The sequence below is a fragment of the Diabrotica virgifera genome, chromosome 4, assembly GCF_917563875.1.
Source record: "Diabrotica virgifera virgifera chromosome 4, PGI_DIABVI_V3a".
NCBI lineage: Eukaryota > Metazoa > Arthropoda > Insecta > Coleoptera > Chrysomelidae > Diabrotica > Diabrotica virgifera.
This window is the reverse complement of record NC_065446.1, coordinates 52589722-52613006: the sequence shown is the minus strand read 5'-3', so window position 1 is coordinate 52613006 and position 23285 is coordinate 52589722. Positions and strand designations below refer to the sequence as shown.

The window sequence follows — 23285 nt, the reverse complement described above, 5'->3', positions numbered from 1 at the left end:
CAACTACTATATGGGGTAGAAGCTTGAACTCTGAAAGCACAATCCGTAAAAAAATTGGAGGCATTCGAAATGTGGCTATATAGGCGTATTCTGAAAATTCCTTGGACTGCAAAAGTCTCAAACGAAGAAGTGTTACGAAGAATTGTACATGGCAGGAAGCTTATGAACACAATTAAAATAAGAAAAACATCGTATCTGGGCCACATACTTCGTAACGATAAATACTCTCTGCTACACGTCATCATGCAAGGAAGAGTAGAGGGGAAAAAGGCTTGGGAAGAAAGGAGAAATCTTGGCTGAGGAATATCAGAGATTGGACTAACCTCAGTGTTGAACAGATATTTCACGTTGCAAAAGACAGAAGCGTTTAAAAAAGTGATCGTCAACCTTCGTTAGAAGACGGCATAAGAAGAATCATATCGAGAATCGTATTTCTCAGTAGGTAGGTATTTTGTATGTATTCCGATATAACAACGACTTTCACCGATATGTTTAAGGGATAAAAATGATTTGATTACTATGATTACTTTTGTTATTTTTGTATTTGAGTACCGGTAATCATATCGAGAATCGTATTTCTCAGTAGGTAGGTATTTTGTATAGGTATTCCGATATAACAACGACCTTCACCGATCTGTTTTTACTCGCTGGGATACGATTGGTAGAAAGTAATCAAGTGTACTGGTTGTAGATACAATAGTCGTTACTCGCTCTGATACGATTGGTACGAAGTAACGAAGTAATCAGAGTAATCAATGTAATCAAAGTAACGATTTGCCTCTCTGTATAGTAATCGTTACTTTCGGTATTCGTAAATAACGAGTACTTTGTAACGAATAGAAACTTTTTCAACATCTCTAATGTAATGAGAGATATGTTCAAATATAGGTTACTATAAAATATTATTCAAGAGATAATAACAGGCAAACGCAGTCCAGGGCGAAGAAGGACTTCATGGTATAAGAACTTGCGAGTTTGGTATGGTATTGATACAAGCATGCTATTTAAGGGTGGCAGTGAATAAAATTAAAATAGCTATGATGGTATTTAACGTTCTGAAAAGACATAAAGGCAAGAAGAGCAACATTCAGATGTGATGTGATTGATAGCGGTGAGAGTTTAATGTCGAAAAATGAGACAGTGCATAAAAGGAAGAAAACATATCTTTATAAAAAAAACCTATACAGAAGTAAAAACTTCAAATTGTATTTTGGTATAAAATCGTTTATTTAAAAACTATCTAAAAGTCATCCACATGGATTGTAAAACGTTTTCGTTCTGAACAGAACATCTTCAGTGCATTCCGCAAAGTAGTTGTAACTAGCACACCAATGAAGGTGGTAACTTCATAATATATGGCTTACATTATAACTTTTGATAAAATATTGTGACTACAAGTCGATGTTACAAGATTAAATTATGTATGTACCTAAAGAGCAACATGCTTCCCTGCTCGAAAAAACTAGGTACTTGCCATTTGAATTAGCACAGACCAACTAGTGCTAATTAGCACTAGTGCTAATTCACTGTGCTTAGCACAGTGCTAATTCAAATGACAAGTACCTAGTTTTTTCGAGCAGGGAAGCATGTTGCTCTTTAGGCACATACATAATTTAATCTTGTAACATCGACTTGTAGTCACAATATTTTATCAAAAGTTATAATGCAAGCCATATATTATGAAGTTACCACTTTCATTGGTGTGCTAGTTACAACTACTTTGCGGAATGCACTGAAGATTTTCTGTTCAGAACGAAAACGTTTTGCAATCCATGTGGATGACTTTTAGATAGTTTTTAAATAAACGATTTTATACCAAAATACAATTTGAAGTTTTTACTTCTGTACAGGTTTTTTTAAACTATGGTATACAGCCAACTATTGGGATTTTCCCATTGATTTTATATCTTTATAATTTATAACTGATATAAAACTCACATGTAGCTGAATGGTTGTGTATAAATAAATATATAAATAAATATAGGATAGGAACTATATTTGTTGTGTAATAGTCGTTCCAATAAAAATCTACTCTAATCAAATTTGCTTAGTTAGGTACATATAAGTGCACAATATTACGAATACAATATGTCTTGCATAATATTTTGTAAATATCTTTAAAAAGGTTCATTCTAACGTGGTTGCAGAGGAAGTGACGTCAGTATTATACATACTACCAAACTAATGACAGCATTCCAGCGCAATGAAAAAATGCAAATGAAAATTAATGGTAGAGATGGAAACGATTCGGTCGGGCAAATACCAAAGTGTCATAAAGAAAACATCATTCAGGAAATAATCAACTTTGTGTAGCGTTGAGTATATATCACTATCACTAAATAAATAAATTGATAAATATAGTATAAGTAGAGCTATCTTTATTCAAACATGTTAATGTTAGCGTATTATTTTAGAAACTATGCCTCATTCATTCTAAAGACTCTCTTATTTCACTATAGTTTCCATAAATGTTTGAAGAAAAAATGGCTATGTAAAAAAGAAAAAAAACAAATGCAAGGTTAAAAAACATTTAAGGACAGGGGACGAATGCGCCGATGGTATAAATACCCTCGGAGATCGCTGGGAAAATTTACACTCAAAATACCAAAATTCAGTTTGGCAACACTGTGTTAATGTTGATAGTAACAAATCTCTTTTAAGATAAACAGAACTGTACTTTAGTCCAGACAAATTAATATATTTTTTTGCCAACAAAAATGAGGTTTTTCAACCAAATAATGTTTCAAATATGATGTGCAAAATAATTTTTAATTGGGTTCTGCTAATGAGCTTGCTTTTTGTCATTAAAATAGAAAAAACTTTAAATTTCACTCATTAAATCATTATCGTCTTAATTATTTTAACTGTACCAATATCCATCCACTAATTCGGAATGGTTAATGGGTTGTTAAAACATTTTATCTGTAGTGGCTTCTGGAATGTCTTAAAAATATCGAATTACATTAATAAAATGCGCATATCCCATCGATCTTCGCTTCGATCATACCCGCTGTAATCCGGTCTGGATAAAGACTTATGCATAATTGTGGTATAAGCGGTAAACCAAACAATAAATACAGCGAGGGTTTAAAGGGAAAGGCGCAAAATGTCGCCTGTCAAAATTTTCAATGTGTTTTAAATGTATTCATTTTTTTTTCGAATCCTGAGAAAACTATTAAGTAATTTAGAAAAATTTAAACGTTGAATGAAAGATTATGTTATTACCGAGGGCCGAAAGTCCTTTAGAATAAATAATAAGTTTCTTTTGAATGAAATATTTGCAATTAAAAATCACACTAAATTTTCTCGTTTATTTTCACCCCTGTAACTTATTAAAGTAAACATTATAGAAGTTTCCAGGGACTTTCGGCTCTTAGTAATAATTATTCAGCTCTTTCATTCTGCATTTAAGTTTTTCAAAAATATATATTAGTTTCCTCAGGATTCGAAAAAAATTATTACAAAATCTATAAAAACACACTGAAAATGTTGACAGGTGACATTTTGTGCCTTTCCCCTTAAGAAGCTTTAAACTTTTAAAAGGGTCGTGCTAAGTCCAATCATTTTTAAGAGGCCATTAGGATAATAAAGGTACTATATTTGTGAACCTTCTATACAGCTTTAAACTAATTAGCTATATACATACCTATATCTCAAAGAAGTTAAGCATGTGTTATATTTAGTAGATACAACTGCTTGAAATAAATTGCGGAGGCGGCGCAATCATACCCAGGGATTAGTAGCTATCTGAGTTAGTTCGGTGCAATCGTGCCCAAGGCAAGGCACCTTATTTAAAATCAGTGCAATCGTTACATTTCAAATAGCCAATAGTATAAGATCCATTATTGTATAAGACTGTCCAACGTTAAGAGTTATCTTCTGAAGTAAAGGAAAGGTTTGCGTTGACTTGCCAACATATGCCTTGACAGTCGACTTGCCAACACAGCAATTCATATAGTAAGGATGCAAAAAATTTTGAAATTTTTTAAATTTCAACTTTATCACCAATACATTCATGTGGAGATTACCATTGTAGAATGATGCAATGGTAACAACACTATTTAGTACAGATAACTGAGAATAGCCGCGAGAAAGAGGAAATACGGGAACGGATAATGCTTGATAACAAAGCATACTTCTCTCTGTCACAGGTGTTTGGATCCAAAGACATTCATAGGGAAGTAAAGTTTAAAATAATATATAAAACCATCATACGGCCAATAGCAACATATGGCGTAGAAACATGGATCATGACTGAAAAGACAATAATAGTAGATTATACCACGAGTCAATAATGATGGCTATTATTCCCGAGGAATATTTACGAACCGAGCCGCGTTAGCGGCGAGGGAGTAACATTCCGAGGGAATGAGAGCCATTATTGCGAGTAGTATACTCTACTTTATCTACGACAAATTAATTAATTTAAGATTTTTAATGAACAACTTTATTTGTTAAAAACATTAAAATTAGTAATAGTACAATTAATAAACTGAATTGGTTGAGAATCATCATTAACTTTAGTAGAGTTTTTAATTATATTATATTATACGTTTTATTATAAATGGATTTCGATGTTTCAGGTATTAAGGTAGATGCTGTTGCTGTAGCTAGTTCTACAATTTCTGGTGGTGTACAATTAAAAGATTCTTCATTTTCGTCCATCTCAACACAAACTGTCAAATATACTATTCGTTGGACAGTGACACTTTTTGAGGTTGATTATTTTGTTTCCGTGGTGAATTTTGTGATTGTTGTGCCAGAGGGATTAATAGCTATTAATCCCGCATTATTAATCCCTAAGGGATTATTATATGGCATTATATTGCAAACACCACAAGTATAATACATATATTATGTATCAGTCGTAGATAAACCTTATTAATACTTTTGGAAGAAAGATATTAAGGAGGATATTGGGACCTATCAAATCAAAACAGTTTAACATACATTTACTCAATCATTGTTTCTCTAATAGATGCTTACGAGTTTCCAAACAACTATATTTTATTCAGCCAATTCTTATCCTGGTGATTCTTATTGTTATTGATATCTTCTTATTGTTCAATATAAAGAAAAATAATGACACTTCACATATCTATAAACCTTTCAACCATCTTTTGCCGATTAATTCGATCTGAAACCCTGTAGGTGCCTAATAAATTGTATCATTTTTTTTCACTGAATTAATATATCAGCATGTTTTTGTTATTTAATAAACCAACTTTATTTTAATTTCATTTTTTTATCTCAAAATAAACTAAGCTTAAAAATCACATGTATTAAGTCAGATAATTGCATCCAGTCCATTTGGATTATTTTTTTTATTACATAATTAATGGATTTCGTTCGGTGCGATAAGATAAGAAAGTTATGAAATAAAATTCGAGTAAGTACATAATGCCAAAATATTTTTACTGATTAATATCGAACACTATTACGGAGTATATTACATTAAATCTTTAATGTACACAACCGAAAATGGAACACGAAAAATATGTTTTTTATGAAATTTTAGAGGAAAACAAGATTACAGTGGTACCTCGATATAGTCCAGGGTAATAAGGTTTTTTCCATGACACTCGAGCAGCCAGGGTACTGAAGCGTTTTTTCGACAGGTAATACCTATAAAAACAAATTGTAACTATTTCCTGCTTAGGATCTGGCGGCCATTTTTATTTATAAACAATTAACTGTCAAAAAATGGCATTTTTCCCTATTTTTTCAAATCAATGGAAAACGGTGAAACTTATGGTTTTTTTAGTACAAATATCTTTGAGATTATGGAAAAAGCTTTAAAATGACGTATTACAAAGTTTGATATACTCATTTATTGTTAATATAATTGAGAAAAAAGGTCGGAGTTGCAAAAAAAATAATTTCGCAATATCTATTATAAAAATTAGTGTACAGCTTTGAAATTTTTGTCATATAAGGGTTCTTTGGTGTTTAATATGTGATAAAAATTTCAAAGCGATTCATTCAATTGTTTAAATTTTATTCAAATTGTTTATCCCAGAGAGCATTTTTTTTGCAATAACATAAGTCAGAAAAAAATGAAGTTAGAACCATTCCACAGGTGTCAAATGAAAGAGCATGAGCTATATTTTCAACTTGGTTTAAAACAAGTGAATAAAAAATGCATTTATTAGTAATAAATAATTATGCAAAAGTATCGTAAGTCTTTCCTTATAAACTTTTTATTTTGTTATATAAGAAATTATATATATTTATTACAATTTTTAATCAAGTATGATATAAATAACATTACTTGGTAGTTGTGCACTTAAAACAGGGTAAAAAAAGTTATTTTTTTTTTGGAAAAAGTTATTCAAAAAGTTTATAAGGGAAGATTTACATACTTTTGCATAATTATTTATTACTAATAAATGCATTTTTTATTCGCTTTCTCTAAACCAAGTTGAAAACATAGCTCATGCTCTTCCATGACACCTGTGGAATGGTCCTAACGTCATTTTTTTCTGACTTATGTTATTGCAAAAAAAATGCTCTCTGAGATAAACAATTCGAATAAAATTTAAACAATTGAATGAATCGCTTTGAAATTTTTATCACATATTAAGCACCAAAGAACCCTCACTTGACAAAAATTTCAAACCTGTACACTAATTTTTACAGCGGTTATTGCGAAAATAATTTTTTTTGCAATTCCGACCTTTTTTCTCAATTATATTAACAATAAATGAGTATATCAAACTTTGCAATATGTCATTTTAAAGCTTTTTCCATAATCTCAAAGATATTTGTACTAAAAAAATCATAAGTTTCATTGTTTTCAATCGATTTGAAAAAAAAGGGGAAAATGCCATTTTTTGATAGTTAATTGTTTATAAATAAAAATGGCCGCCAGATCCTACGCAGGAAATAGTTACAATTTGTTCCTGTAGGTATTACTTGTCGAAAAAACGCTTCAGTACCCTGGCTGCTGAAGTGTCACGAACAGGGTATATTTTTGTCTTATTACCCTGATCTAATATACGAGCGCCCTATTATACGAGTGTTTTGAGATACGAGCCGCCGAGCGAGCGATGTTTTGTTTTGAGATGAGAGCAAAATTTGAGATACGAGGAACAGCTTTTATTAAAATTCATGCCTCTTTTTGACTACCTATTTCTAACTTGAAGGAGGTGATAAATGGTATAATGCCAGCTAAGGGTGTTACAATAATTTCCAAGCTCCGGATATCTCTCCATGAAAAGATGGAGAAACTACTGATGGTGTGGGTGACAGAGAAACAGCTTCAAGGAGGAACCTTAACACAAAGCATCATATGTGAGAAGGCACGAGCGATTTATGAAAGGGAGGAAGAAACAAACCTCTTGGACAGTTTTTTAAACGAGCTGCAGATGAAAATGAGCAAAGTGTGACGAAAATAGTGAAGACAACTAACGAAAATTGGCGCTTCCGTAAGCACCTCACTTTTTCTTATGTTTTTACAGAATATGTTTGTATTTCTTATTTATAAATTAAGTTTTTTGGGACTGGAACAGATTAATTACATTTCAGTTAATTTCAATGGGGAAAATTGATTTGACATACGAGCAATTTGACATACGAGCAAGGTTACGGAACGAATTACCCTCGTATGTCGAGGTACCACTGTATATAGATACTAATTGGTTAATAAATCGATAATCAAAAATGTGGATCTGTAAAACTTAAGAAGTATGTTTTTATGATAATTATTTACAAATATAAACAATTTAAGTAATACTTAGTTCTATTTTTAAACCCTAGACTTCAAATTTTATCCAACAATATCTACAAAATGTATGTATTCTCTATTTGGAATAATCAGAAATGTGTTGTGTCATAACTCGATTTAGAAATGAATAATAGCACAATTTTTTAGACAGTAGGTACATTACTATTCTAAGCAGAAAAATTATTGGGACCGTGCAAGTTCGGCAAAGCGACACCTGGTTTCTACGCTCAGAAACATTTTTAGCACTTTTAATTATATTGGCCAATTATATTAGTCCTGGTTACTGGATAAATGTCAAGGCCCTAGTGCAAAAAAATAATAAGAAGAATAAATAAGATTCAGGTTATGTTATTAAAACGTAAACAATTGTATGTAGTAAATAAAATTAGTTATTAAAATGCAGTACTGCAAGGAAAATACAATTAATTAACTTTACCTTTATATAGTATTTTTACTACAAAAACGTTATTCATCATCATCATCGGTGACCGCTGACAGCCCATGGAGGGCCATGGTCGCCCGTTGGGGTTTCTAGGCTCTAAAGTTTTACATGGTGTGGAGGCCAGCCACACGCATAACTCCTCAAAAGTTCTAAACGATATTTATCTAAAATATTACTTTCTTGTTTCTTTTTTTGAGGAGGTCTTTTCGGCGTTATGTGTGCTTTGCTTGTTTGACTATAGCTGCCCATGTTTTTCTTTCCTTTGCTTGTTTTTCCCATTCTCGTATTCCTAGGTCTTTCAAATCCTGGTTAATACCATCAATCCATCTCTTTCTAGGCCTACCTCTCGGTCTTTTCCCATTTAATTCTTTTCTAAGTACTTTTTTTGTATTTCTCTTATCATCCATCCTTTCTACGTGTCCTAACCAACTCAGTCGTTTACTTCGTATTTCTTTTGTGATAGTAGGTCTGTTAAACACTCTGTTTATTTCGTGGTTCATTCTTATACGCCATTCTCCATTCTCCTGTATAGGTCCATATATTTTCCTTAAGATTTTTCTTTCCCATCTAAGAAGTTGTTCCTCTTGTTCACTAGTCAAGGCCCATGTTTCTGATGCATACATTACTACAGGTCTCGTTATTGTTGTGTATATTTTTACTTTTGAATTAATCGATACTGTTTTTGACTTTATGATATTTTGTAGGCTGTAGAAGCATTTGTTTCCAAGCGAAATTCTTGCTGTTACCTCATCACTGTTTTTATTTCCTTCTGTTATTGTTGATCCTAAATATTTAAAACGGTCCACTCTTTCAAATATTTGCCCGCTCAGAGATATGTTGCCTTTCGTTTGTACTTTTTCCCGAGTTGTTATCATGTACTTTGTCTTTGAGACATTAACTTCTAGACCCATAGTCTGTGCCGCTTCTTTAAAATATGTATAAATTTTTTCTAGGTCTTTTAATGTCCAGCTGATTATGTCTATATCATCTGCGTAGGCAACGATCTGATTGAGCTTTGTAAATATTGTACCATCCCTATCTATAGGAGTTTTCCTGATTACTTGTTCCAACGCAAGATTAAAAAGTGTTGTTGACAGTGCATCCCCTTGTGTTAGACCTTCATTAATGTTAAATTCGTCGGACAGTTGATTTTGGATCCTTACTTTTGCTTTGGTGTTGGTTAGGCATAGTTTTACTAATCTGATTAGTTTTTTTGGTACATTTAACTCTTGCATTGCGCTATATAATTCCTTTCTAATTATTGAGTCATACGCTTGTTTGAAATCTACAAATAGATGATGTAGTTCGGTATTCCGCTCGTAGAATTTTTCCAGCGTTTGTCTTACTGTAAATATTTGGTCTATAGTTGACCTGCCTTTCCTGAAACCTCCTTGATAATCCCCTGTTGTTTGTTCCATTATATTATTTAGTCTTAATTCCAATATTTTGCTAAATATTTTGTATCCAACATTTAGTAGTGATATTCCTCGGTGATTATTGCAATCTAACTTATCTCACTTCTTATGTATAGGGCATATCACTGCAATTTTCCATTGTTCCGGCATTATTTCTGTGGTCCATATTTCTAGTATTAACTTTGATATTTCACTCTGTATTCTATGTCCTCCATATTTTAACATTTCTACAGTTATTGTGTCGCATCCTGGGGCTTTGTTATTTTTCATTTTTTTTTATTACCTCTTTTATTCCTGCTTCTGTTGGTGCATATTGGTCTACTTCAATCTCTCCTACTAATCTTAGCTCTTCTGTTTCGTAACGTTGATTTGGTTTATTCAACAGTTCATTAAAATGTTCTCTCCACCGTTTTAGCACTCCTTTTTCGTCTGCTATTAAGTCCCCATTTTTATCTTTGCATAATTTTGTTCTTGGTTGGAAACCTTTTTTTTCAAGATTTATTTCCTTATAAAATAGTTTTATTTCACGTTTTTGTTCATATTCATCTAGCCTTTCAATCTTATCTTTATTGTGTTTCCTCTTTTTAAACCTTAGATGTTTTTTTAATTGTCGTCTTCTTGTAGTATATTCCTCTTTGGTTTCTTCCGTACTGTTGTTCAGCATTTTAAGCCTAGCTTGGTTTTTTTGTTCCATTAGTCTCTGGCAGTCTTTGTCATACCATCTTTTTTGGCTAGGTTCTTTGCTTTCCCCCACTACTTCTTTTGCAGCTGTTATCACTGCTTCTTTTAAGACCCTCCATTTATCTTCGATATTTCTGACCTGATTTTCATTTACTTGATCATACTGTTCAATTATGTTTTCTATTTTCGTTTCATATCTTGCTCTGTTTTCCTCATTAGAGGCCAATATATCTGAGGCGTATTTGATCTTTTTTTCACCTTCTTCTGTTTCTTTGGCGGTAATTTTTTGTTTATATTTAATTAGCACAAGGTGGTGATCGGAGCTGCTGTTTGCCCCTCTATGACTTCTCACATCTGAAATGTCTGAAGCATGTCTTGCTCCTATTAAGACGTGGTCGATCTGGTTTCTTGTTTTCATATCGGGAGAAACCCATGTTTCTTTGTGGATATTTTTATGTGGAAATTTTGTACTGCTTATCATCATTTTTTTGTCTGTTGCAAAATCTATGATTCTTTGCCCGTTGTCATTACTTATTTCGTGCAGGCTATGTGCACCTATTGTTCCCTGATATAATTCCTCTCTTCCTATTTTTGCGTTTAAATCTCCTAAAAGTATTTTAACGCTATAATTGTTTATATTTGACACTTCTTGGTCTAATCTGGCATAGAAATTTTCTTTTTCTTCTGCTTCTTTGTCCTCTGTAGGTGCGTGCACATTAATGAAATTAATATCAAAGAACTTGCCTTTCATTTTCAGAATAGCTATCCTTTCGTTTATATTAGTAAAGCTTTTTACCGCATGTTTGTATCTTTCACTTATTATGAAGCCCATCCCACCTTGTCCACCTTTTGAATTACCATGACATATTAGATATTTTCCATATTCCCAGATATCTTCGTTCTTCCATCTCATTTCCTGCAACGCTAAAATATCTATTTTGTAGATTTTTATTTGTTCAATAAGGTTTTGTAGTTCTCCTATTTCTCCTAATGTTCTTATATTCCAAGTTCCAATTAAAATTTTTCCACTTTTCTTATTTTTCTTTTTCCTGTTGTACTTATTCACCTTTTTGTTTGTTTTATCCTGTTTTCTAGTCTCTTCCGTACATTCAGTCTCTATGTCGCCATCGAGGCCACTTTTTATTTCAGCATTACTTGTATTTTGATTTTTTGCGTTAATTTGACTAAAGCTGGGAAAATCCCCCGATGTGCCCCCAGCGGTCAACCTATGATGACGGTCCTTTCCAATACTCTTTGCTCTATTATTGCCCTGACTTTCCCTAACATTACAAGTATGAGGAGTTATGTCTTGGTTTATTATTGCAGTTTGCTCGTTTTTCTGACCTACCTTTACAATTCTGTTATCTTTACCCCTATTCTTAAAATTAAAGTCTACGTCACTATTAAAAACAAAATCAAAATTATCAAATGTTCTCATAAAAAAATCATCATTTCTCTTATTGTACCTATAACTATTACTATTTTCACCCTCAATGCGGACGCCGTCGCCATAATAATAATTAATCACCTTAACATTACTGTTACTATTAAGTACGCTGCAGGCGTCCGCACCGACAGTGAGTATTTCTTTCTCTCTTCGGTTTTCGGTAGTGTCTTCTTCCATTGCTGTTTTCGTACTATTTTCTTTTTTCTTTGTCTCCGTCCAACTTGCTTTAGTTACTTGTTTTTTGAGTACGCTGTTTTCGTTATTTTCGTTGATCTTTCTGTAGTAGAGCCCATTGATAACTCTTCCTCCGAGAGGGATCTATCTCCATATTTTCTAGCTCTATTCGTCTTCTGGTCTTCTATTACTATAGCTTCATTTTCTTGTGATAAGGTTTGCAATTGACTCAAAGTGAATAATTCGCCATTTAGAAGCAATTTGTTATAACGGATACCTGCATTTTGACCTTTCTCTCTTGCTTCTTTTTGATATTTGCGAAGTTCATTTCTTTGAATTTGTATGTGTTTTGGATAGTCTTCATTTATGAATATGTCTGTACCTTTTAATTTCTTTGTTTCTTTAAGGACCTCGTTTTTTTTACTCCAATTTTTGAATTCTATGAGGATCGGTCTTTTCTTATTAACAGTTTTGATACCAAGTCTTCGTATCTCTATAATATCCTGATCTGTATTTAGTTCTACTTGCAATTTTCTTGAAATTTCTGAAATCTTATGCTTGATTTGCGTTTCGTCTTCATTTTCGATCTCTTCTATTCCTTGGATGATCAGATTCTTTTTTCTTACTTCTCTTTCTAATACTTCTACCCTTCTTTCTTGAATTTGCAATATTGTTTGAAGTTCTTGATTCTTTTCTTTTAACTCTGTATTTTCTTCTGTTAGTTCTGCCAATTCTTTAGTGATTGTGTCGATTTTGTCTTCCATTCTCATGTTTTGACAAAAACGTTATTACGTAGGTCAAAATTTTTGACGTAAGAGAACTGTCAAAACATTAGAATGTGACTTTTCGTTATTGCCATGTTTTTTTAAAAAGTCACATTCTAATGTTTTGACAGTTCTCTTACGTCAAAAATTTTGACCTACGTAATAACGTTTTTGTAGTAAAAATACTATATAATAATTGCATATCATATCAATATTGTGGAGCAATATATAATTTTTCTTCTTCAATGACAGTAGGTAAGAAATATACGTCAATTTGACAATTTCAATTGATAATATGAATTATTAAAGAAAGTTGCAATATTTCTCCGCTATTCGCGCACGATCGTTTCTCGTATCCCCTCCAAGTACTTGCACACCGCGAATAAATACATATCGATACCATCATGTCTCCGTTTTGTACAATAAGTTTGCACAATAATGTGATCACCCCGACAATCTTCGAATATAACACTCGTCTCTATTGTAAATACTACTGAACTGTGTAATAAAACTGAATTATTAGCTCGATCAAAGAACAATCTGGCCAAAAAAATAAAGGAAGGATGAAAATTTGGGAATAGGTAGTTGAAATTGTCTATTATTACATATATAAGAAAAAGTTTACAATTCTACATACCCTCCATTTTACAAAAATTGGAAAATACGGGGTGAAAAATGTTTTCTCGGGGGTGAAAAAATATACCTACATTCAAAATAAGTCCGGACTTGGATAAAATGACTAAAGCAACTTTTGATCTAGAGAGTTTTTTCAATTAGTTGATACTTTTCGAGTTATTTGCGAGTGAATCTGTTCATTTTTAACAAAAAAAAAAAACGTTATTGGACGGAAAAAAATATTCTTAGCAAAAACATAGCTTATAAACAAGTGAATGGTGTATGTATGAAGTCTATGGACCCAGTAGAAGCAGAGTTGTAGCTAATGAAATGTAGGTTCTTCTTCGTCATATTCCAAATCGAAGTATTTTCCACGAAATATATATTCCATAAAATATGCCAATTTTGAACATCCACAGCATAACCAATTTTTGTCTAACAAGAAAACAAAAAAACCAAAATATTCAGAAAAGCAAAACGTAGATTTTATTACTCTTTGAGATTTTTGGTATTGCTAATAATCTTTTAATTATTTAAAAAAATGGAATGGAATTTTTTTCAACATTAAAAAAAATTACTTTAATACCAATTTTTATCAAAAATGAACACTTTGAACCCATGAAACTTATAGATCATAAATAAACAATACATAAGTAAAGTAACTTGTGAAGCGGTAACGATTAATTTTATTTGAGAAGCTAATTAGGGGGTGATTTTCGGGATTTTTTTACCAAAAAATAAAAGGGATCAACAATATTTTGAGCGTAACTCGCTTACTTTTAATGTTAAAAGTTAACCTTTTTTTAAACCCTTTAAAAAAGTTGTAATAGGTTTTACCCGTAAGTGCATTGTTTTTTGGTTATATCACGTTGAAATATTTGATTTGGAATTTGACGAAGAAGAACCTACATTTGATTAGCTACAATTCTGCTTCTACTGGGTCTAAACACTTCATACATAGACAATTTTGTCACTTTTTTATAAACTTTATTTTTGCTAAGAATATTTGTTTCGATAAAATACTTACTTTTTAAGTTATTTGCGAAAAACCGTCCAAAAACATTTTTTTTTTTTGTTAAAAATGAACATATTCACTCGCAAATAACTCGAAAAGTATCGAGTTAATGAAAAAACTCTATAGAACAAATGTTGCCTAGAATTACGTCATTTTATCCAATTCCTGACATATTTCGAATTCGAATGTATATTGTTTCACCTCTGAGAAAATATTTTTGACCCTGTATTTCCCAATTTTTGTAAAATGGAGGGGATGTAGAATTGCAAACTTTTTCTTATATAATAATAGACAATCTCAACTACCTATTCCCAAACTTTCATAATTCCTTTATTTTTTTTGAGGTTTTCGTAAAGTTGTCTTCTTTGATTGGGCTATTATCAAAAATTTTCAAACGGAGTGTTGAACTATCGACATTCTTTTTTTGGTATTTTTGTTTTCCCTCGCATACTTAGTCAAAATTTCGCTGACCAAAAACTAACTAACTATCGAGCAATAGATTATTGTTTGATACAATATTGTTAACAATGAACAATAGTGTCGTTTCTTTGAAAATGCATTTGCTTGAGCTTCGCAAGAAAAATCGCAAGATAGATTGTAAATTGGAATATTAGTGTAATGGTGAATCTCTGGTCTTTTAATAAGCCACAATAAAGATTTGTTCGGTTATTATTTTGCATCTGGAATCTGGTGCTATTAATTTGGTAGCAGTTTCACAAGAAAATTCTTCAACCCATCAATGTGCGAGTGAGATTAGAACAAGATACGACAGATAATATTGTTTGAAGAGGAAACTTATTATGTAGGTACTGTTTGTCAAAAATATCATTAGACTTGGCGATTTTTTTCATCTGCGTAGAAAAACTAAGTAAGAACGCACTCGGAAGAAAAGAGATGTACGCTATCTCTCCTCATCGCGTTAGTACACTCTGTATAACAAGTTCCCAGAATGGAAACAGTTTTCTAAATTACTTGTTTGTTGTAGGAAAAGATAAGTATGTATTTTATCTATAGAATGTGTTGTGACGAAAACATTTCGATAATTATTAAGGTATAACAATAATAGACCAGTAAGGATTTGTTTTTAGGTGGATGTGAGAGGTGGCATTCAGATTTTTGCGGATAAAGTTAGGTGATAACTTCGTTAATAATACATAATTGATTTATGCTCCTTCTCAAATATGCTCGGAACATTAATAAAAAAAAATATAATATTTAAAAATTTCAAAAAATTTCGTTTTTTTTTCTACTTTTTTTGCTTATAACTTAAAAACTAGGTATTCATTTTAGAACAAAGTCCTATAGGAATAAAACAAAGATAATTAAATTTTCTACCACATGCGATTGGTTTGACTACCTCCTCCACCAATTTTAGATGAAATGATTTCCCCAATGAAAAAATCGCCCCTGTGGCCAAAGCCTAAAACATAAGGGAAAGTTAGCGTTTGGTAAATGTTATTGTCTCTTCTTTATCGCCTATATTGCTTAGGAATGTGTCTAACAACTCTGATCCATGCAGCCACATTGAGAACACATCATCTACATATCTCCACCATGGTTGTAAATTTTGTATAGAAGTAAGTACTACTATTTGTTTCTAAGCATACAACTTAAGTACATTATCGTCAATAACTCCATTAGCTGATAAATTTAGTATTATTCTAGTTGTGAATGTATCATCATTCTCTAAAATTGTTTTGATTATTTTTAAGTCTTATCTAATGGCACATTTGTATATAAACTGTTTATACCCCATTCCACGAATATACGTCTATTTTGGATTATCACGACAACGAATTTCGTACTTCTTATGTTGCACACTAAAATTCGTTGTCGCGATAATCCAAAACAAACGTATGTATATTCGTGGAATATAATACATTCATACACCATATGTCACAAAACTTACTACAATATCATTTGGATTAAATTCAACTTGCGATAATTTATTTTAAAAAATTGTATTTTTTATAAATGTGTCATTATTATAATTTGAAAATGGTTGTATATTTAATAACAATTTTGACAATTCATTACAAGAATTCTTTTTCTATTCACTCTTTATGAATTATTTTCGGTACTCCACAAATTAAGGTGTCTCACAGTAATCAGATGTAATTAATTTTCTTTGATATATCTTAAAGAATCTTAAAACGTGAATAAAATTCTATATAGGTATCATGTTTTCCAAAGTCTTCATTGGATCCTTTATTAATTTGAATTTGGTAAAATTGTGGCTTATTTCGAACCAAAATAATACCTAGGTTCAAGATATACCATTTTTAAAATCCGAAAAATAATATTTTGTAACAGTTTTAAATAGGTGGATGAACTACAATAAAAATATTAAAATTATTCATCATTATAAATTTGGGAAATGTTTGTTTTTATCAAAGTCAAGTTTTTTTTTACTTGATGTCTTCTGCAAAAAAATGGTTCAAATATAATGTATTTTCAATTAAATTAGTGATAATACAGAAATAAATAAACTTCAGAGAACTCATGCTCAATCAGTAAGCTCTGGTTTGAGAAATAAAGAAAGTTTTTAACAAAGGACTTTATTTTATAAGAATGTGAAATATTCTTTCATAAAAATTTTGCATTAAGTACTTGTCTCCTTCAATTTCTTGATCAAACTCTATAAAGTATTTTAGAGAATTACTTATTAATAAGTAGATTTACTAAGTAAGTTAATAAGTAGATAGATAAGTAGAATTACTTATTAATAAGGGACAAAGGATCTTTTAATAAAACAGATGTTAAAAAATATTTTTTGAAATTTAGATATCTGTTGGTGAGTGTTGGTTTTCTATACACCTGAATTTCATATCCAGTATCTTTCTTTGATATTAAAACATCAAGGAAAGGTGTGTTATTATTTATTATAGGTATTCGTCTTCCATGGTAAATGTTATTGTCTCTTCTTTATCCTTTATATTATTTAGGACTGTGTCAAACAACTCTGATCCATGAGGCCATATTGAGAACACGTCATCATCTACATAATATCTCCACCATATTGTGGGTTTTAAATTTTGTTTAGAAATAATATTTGTTTGGAAACATAGAACTTCATAGAAACATAGAATTCATTATAAATATGCTTTATTGTCATGAAAAATTTAACAATTTTATAGACAAAGCTTACAAGAATCATAAATAAAAGCAATAACAAATACAATATACTAAAATTATATAAATCGTCAATATAAATAAAATATAATGAAGTGAAACAAAAAACAGTAACAATATATTGCAAAATTTAAAAAAATTGCAAATTGCATAATCTGCCTTAAGAAATTTAATAAGTTAAGCTAAAATTAATTAAGTTAAGCATTAATTAGTTTAAAATAGGTAGGCATTATCAGGTCAATAACTCTAATTTTCTTTTGATCATCATTCTCTAATTTTGTTTTCATTATTTTTAAAGTCTTAACTAATTGTACATTTGTAAATAAACTGTTTATGTCAGAACTTACTAAAATATTATTGGTTATTAATATATGGTTATATGGTAAATTAAATTCAATATTCCATAATTTATTTAAAAATCATTGTTTTTTATGAAATAAGTAGGTATGTGTCAATGGTATTAATTTGCAAATGGTTGTATAATAAATAATAAAAATTTTGACAATTCATTACAAGGAGAATTCATGGTACCTACTGCAAATGGGCCTAAGTGGTGTATTCGCTTTACGAATTTTCGGTTCATAGGTACTCCATCAAAATTAGGTGTCTCACTGTAAAGAGGTGTAATACATTTTCTTTCATAATCTTTAAACTTGAATAAAACTTAATAGGTATTTATCATGTTTTCCGAAGTCTTCGTTTCGTTTAGATCCTTTGTTAATTTGGTAAATTTGTGGCTTACTTACTACCAACAAAAATACTTAGTGCAGGATATAAAATTTTTAAAAACTCAAAAGTAATATTTTGCAACCGTTTCAATATAGGTGGGGAAAATCTGCAAGCAAAATATTAATATTAGGTATACATCATTATAAATTTTAGAAAGTTATTGTTTTTCTGAAAGTAAATTTTTTTTACTTGATGTCCTTTCTACAAAAAAGGTTCAAACATGATGTATTTTTAATTAAATTAGTGATTTATTCTCAATAATACAGAAATAAAAAAAAACTTCAGAACTCAGGCTCAATCTAAAGTCTGCTCTGGTTTGCGAAATAAAGAAGTTTTTACCAGAGGACTTTATTTTATAAAAGAATGTGAAATATTCTTTCATAAAAATTTTGCGTTACTTGTCTCCTTTATTTCTTAATCAAATTCTATAAAGTAACATGCAAGAATATATTTTATCTGAGAATTTCGAAATATTGAATTTGGGAATGTAATCTATCTTTCTATCTACAAATTCAAAGAATTCTGTAAGTTTTATTTATTATGAGAACCATAAAAGATGATCAACAATGGCAAATATTTGTTTACTCGATATTCTAAGAAAAGCAGATTAGAAATGTTCATAAAAAATTTAATATGAAACATAAAACTACGTTTATCTTGGTTTATATTCTATATATGTATAAAAATAGTCATCGGGAGTTACCAGTGACTGATATTTTCATTTTATTTTTCGTCCATAATGTAAAAGTACTCTAAAAGCCTTTTCGAAATACCGGAAAATGGTTGTTTTGAATAATTTACCTGCCCAGACAATGCTATTAATTTCAAACCACATGCAGGTTCCATATGTTTAGACCCCGCTCCCCTCCCACCAACACATGCACGCCCGATGAAAACTTACACTGACAGACATCTGAGTCATCCTAATGAGTTCATGAAGCAACTAATTATACTGTTCGCTAATATTACGCTGTAGACCATCAGGTTTTTACCTAATTAACGAAGTACGAACGGAGATTTAGATGGTAAGACACACTTACCTTAACACTATCGTAGCAAGCGGTCACAAGACCATTTTGAACTTCAACATTTGCGGCCGGATGGGCGAATTTGCATTCAGTGTTCGGCCTGGAACATTTGTTTCTCTGAAACTCGCGGCATACCTCCAATTGCAGCCATCTTGAATCTTTTCCGTTCAAAAAATTGTTCATGGTGACCATTGCCATTTCGTAGTCGACTTTTTTCTTGCTTCCTAACTTCGAACTGTTAACTTTCACAAATGATTTGCGGGAGTCACAAATCGCGAGAATGCACGTGAATTAAAAGACAAAGTTAGTTAAAACCGTTGTACACCGTCCCACACAACCAATAAACACTGTAATTTCGTTAAAAATTTTGTTATAACAAGAAAATATTCAATTTATCTTGCACAAGCGAGTAGCCAAGCAAAGCGGTTTATGTATTGTTATCGTCTGAACGAGCGTCTACCGCATGGCCTCGAAATCTACTGTGTGCCTCGGCGATATTGCGACGACTGATCTCTACGTCCTTCCCACTTCAGGCGGTGTGCGCAGTACACGACTCCTCTCCCTCCCTGTTCCACGGTTATTTCACTGTCTTTTAATCTTTTTTTCTCAATCTCTAAGTATGTTCGGCTGGAGCATTGTTCTTAATATTTAAAAGAATTATTTCGCGAGATGCCACCGGTTTTTTGTATGGGTACTACGACTACGGGGTTTAAAAAATTCTAATTCTATTAATACACTACATATTTCTAATTTTAGTTTAATATAGAGAGAAAAATGATTTATTAGCGGTCGAAATGCGCTCATCTGCTACATTAATTTTAGCATTAGATAATCATTAAAACTTAAAATAAAAATATAAAATGTTTCTATACTAAATTTACAACCAAGATGCATTATTACGTCAGTGCCGGATTTACCACTAGGCCGACTAGGCCACGGCCTAGGGCCGCAAGCAAAAGGGGGCCGCAGCTGTTTGTAAAAAAAACTTTTTTGGTAAAAAAATTTAATTTTTATTATTTTCCAAAATTAATTAATAATTACCTCTACTGTAAATCGAATACATTACTTTTGTATATAAACAATAGGTACAATCTAATTAAAATAACCAACGTTCATATCAAAAATAAATATTACCGCTTACAATTATTATTATTAAAATTTATTAATAAATAAAAAATTAACGTTTATTGAAGAATTTTACGTTTTCATGAGTGCATCTACTTCAAGATGGGCCGTGTTGGAAAACATTGTCAAAAATAGCAATAACGAAAAGAAACTCCTTCCAAAAAGAGTACACGTTACAAGATGGGCTGCCAAATGGCATGCTGTAAAAGCTATTTTAGTACTACTGGAGCTACTACGATGCAATTAAAAAATATCAGCCGATACAGGGGAAACAAATGTGAGCGAGCTGAAACTAATGGAATCAGTAAACAATTTTTCAAATTAGAGAATGCTATTCTACTAAACATGTGGTACGATATTTTACAACGTTTTGACAAGAGTAGTAAAACATTGCAAAAGACTGCTACACACTTGAATGTGATTTGCAACATATAATATGTACAAATCCCTAAAAAAAGTGTTGAGTCTGAGAGACAACTTTGATTCCTATGAAAAAAGAGGAAAAGACTTGTCTAAAAATGAAACCTATATTCTTGAAATAAAAAGACGACCGAAAATACAAGCTCTCCCTGGCGAAGACAAAGAAGATGAATCCACTGAACCCCACTTTAATGTCAAAGAAGACTTAAAGATTAATATATTCAATGTTGTAATTGACAGGCTTTATTCAGAATTGAATAAAAGGTCCGAAGTTTATTTCAACCTTAATGAAGAATTTGGATTTTTAAACAACTTATCGTCAGTTTCCAATGAAGAAATCAGGGGAAAAGCTTCTATTTTGGCTAAAAAGTATCGAATCGACATAGACGGTGACTTTGGAGAAGAGTGTGTAGGTACAGTTCAAAGGCTTTGTTGAAAGTATATTTGATGAAGAAAGAGAACTCATCATAACAAGATTACCAATTTACCAAGCCTCCGAGGAATACACTTTTGGTGTATATAAAACTCATTCGCGAAAAACAGTTAACAACATTATTTCTGAATATGGACACTGTATATTTGCTGGTTTGGGACACGGCTTTGCGCATTCTACTATGGATGATGACATCTAATCCATCTGGAGAAAGATCATTCAGCGTGTTGAGAAGAATCAAAAACTACTTGAGGAACTCGACTTCTGACGAAGATTCTAGATTGTCTAGTTTGGTTAGTTTTGTTTCAAATGCTGATAGTCCAGGGTAATAAGATTTTTTCCATGACACTCGAGCAGCCAGGGTACTGAAGCGTTTTTTCGACAGGTAATACCTATGAGAACAAATTGTGACTATTTCCTGCGTAGGATCTGGCGGCCATTTTTATTTATAAACAATTTAATGTCGAAAAACGGCATTTTTTCCGATTTTTTTCAAATCAATGGAAAACAGTGCACCTTCTGGTTACATTAGAACAAAAATATTCGAGAGCATAGAAAAACCTTTAAAATGACGTATTACAAAGGTTTATACACTTATTTATTGTTAATATAATTGAGAAAAAAGGTCTAAATTTCAAAAAAATTTATTTTGCAATAACTATTGTAAAAATTAGTGTACAACTTTGAATTTTTTGTCAAATGAGGGTTAATTAGTGCTTAACACGTGACAAAAATTTCAAAGCGATTCATTTAATTGTTTATATTTTATTCAAATTGTTTTTCCCAGAGAGCTTTTTTTTGCAATAACATAAGTCAGAAAAACAGAATGTTAGAACCACTCTGCAGGTGTCAAATGTAAGAGCATAAGCTAAACTTTCAAACCTGTTTAAAAAATGTTAATAAAGAGTGCACTTATTAGTAATAAATAATTATGAAAAATTCTCGTTAATTTTTCCTTATAAACAATTTGAATAACTTTCTTGTTATGGCCGGTACAAACATTTTTTTTTGCACATTCTAAAAGATGGCATTTTTATACGAACTTAGGAAAAAATAAGTTAGCCTAGGTCAATTAGGGCCAAAGTTAGCAACATTTTTTTAAAAATCGATAGCTAATTTGTTTACGATAAATAAGAATCGAAAATAGCGCTCTTCCACTTTTAAGGACACGAAGTATTGAGAAAAAATTTTGGATTTATTTGCTCTTTAAGGGAGTCGTCAATAAAGCTTCAAAAATGAAGTAGAAGCATAAAATCCATGCGACCTAAAATTGAAATATCAACTTCAAAATCCTACAATTTTTTGTAACTTGGGAACCAACCAATGGATTTTAATGTTTTTTTAATTTGTATGTACTTTTAGCGTACTTTACAAATATGGAGTCTGTTGATTTATACATTATTTAATAAACAATTTAATTTGTTTAAAAATTTTTTTTTTTTAAAAAAAATTTTTTACCGTATTTTAGGTGAACAACTACAATGTTATGTATGTAATAATTGATAAAAAATTGTAATAAATATATTATTACTACACTCACCGGCACAAAATTCGGCCACCCAAAATTTTTGATTAAGTTTAATAGTTCATAACTTTATTATTTTTGCACCGATTTTTAAGATTCTTGCACCAATTTGTAGATACATATATTGATATCGTTTCGTATTTTTCCGGTAACAAAAAAATTTGCTTGCGTGGCATTATACAGGGGTGAATGGAAGCGTTGTATTTTCTACTAACTTTAAAAAATTCTGTGGAAAAACGGAAGGGCTCATTTTGTGTCATAGTCCTGTCATATTATCCCAGAGACATCACTAAAATTTTGTTTTTTGAATTATCCGAATATCTCTTTTCGTGTAAGAGCTGTACCATTTTTTGTAAATAAAAACACTGATTGACTCATAAAATAGAGGTTGGATTGATAAGATTAGAATGGCCCGCATGCAGCCCAGATCTCAATCCTGTTAAGCATTTATGGGATGAATTAAAAAGAGCTATTCGCCGTTATCCCAGGCCTCCAGAAAATTTGGTACAGTTATGGCCTTGGTAGAGGAATATCGGACTATTCCCCAGGTAATATTATTTTTTATTCATATAAATATAAAATCTAAGACATAACAATGATTTGATAAACAATGA

General features: G+C 31.2%; 1 protein-coding gene across 1 annotated transcript; it reads right to left on the bottom strand.

Annotated features, from left to right (window-relative positions):
• Positions 1-17486: 17486 nt before the first annotated feature.
• LOC114325421 (protein muscleblind-like) lies at positions 17487-19686 on the bottom strand. Its single transcript, XM_028273493.2, has 2 exons — positions 19181-19686; positions 17487-18246 (listed from the first exon to the last, which is right to left on the bottom strand). The coding sequence occupies exons 1-2, from the start codon at positions 19364-19366 to the stop codon at positions 18202-18204; spliced, it is 231 nt and encodes a 76-aa protein (XP_028129294.1). The 5' UTR covers positions 19367-19686; the 3' UTR covers positions 17487-18201.
• Positions 19687-23285: the final 3599 nt, after the last annotated feature.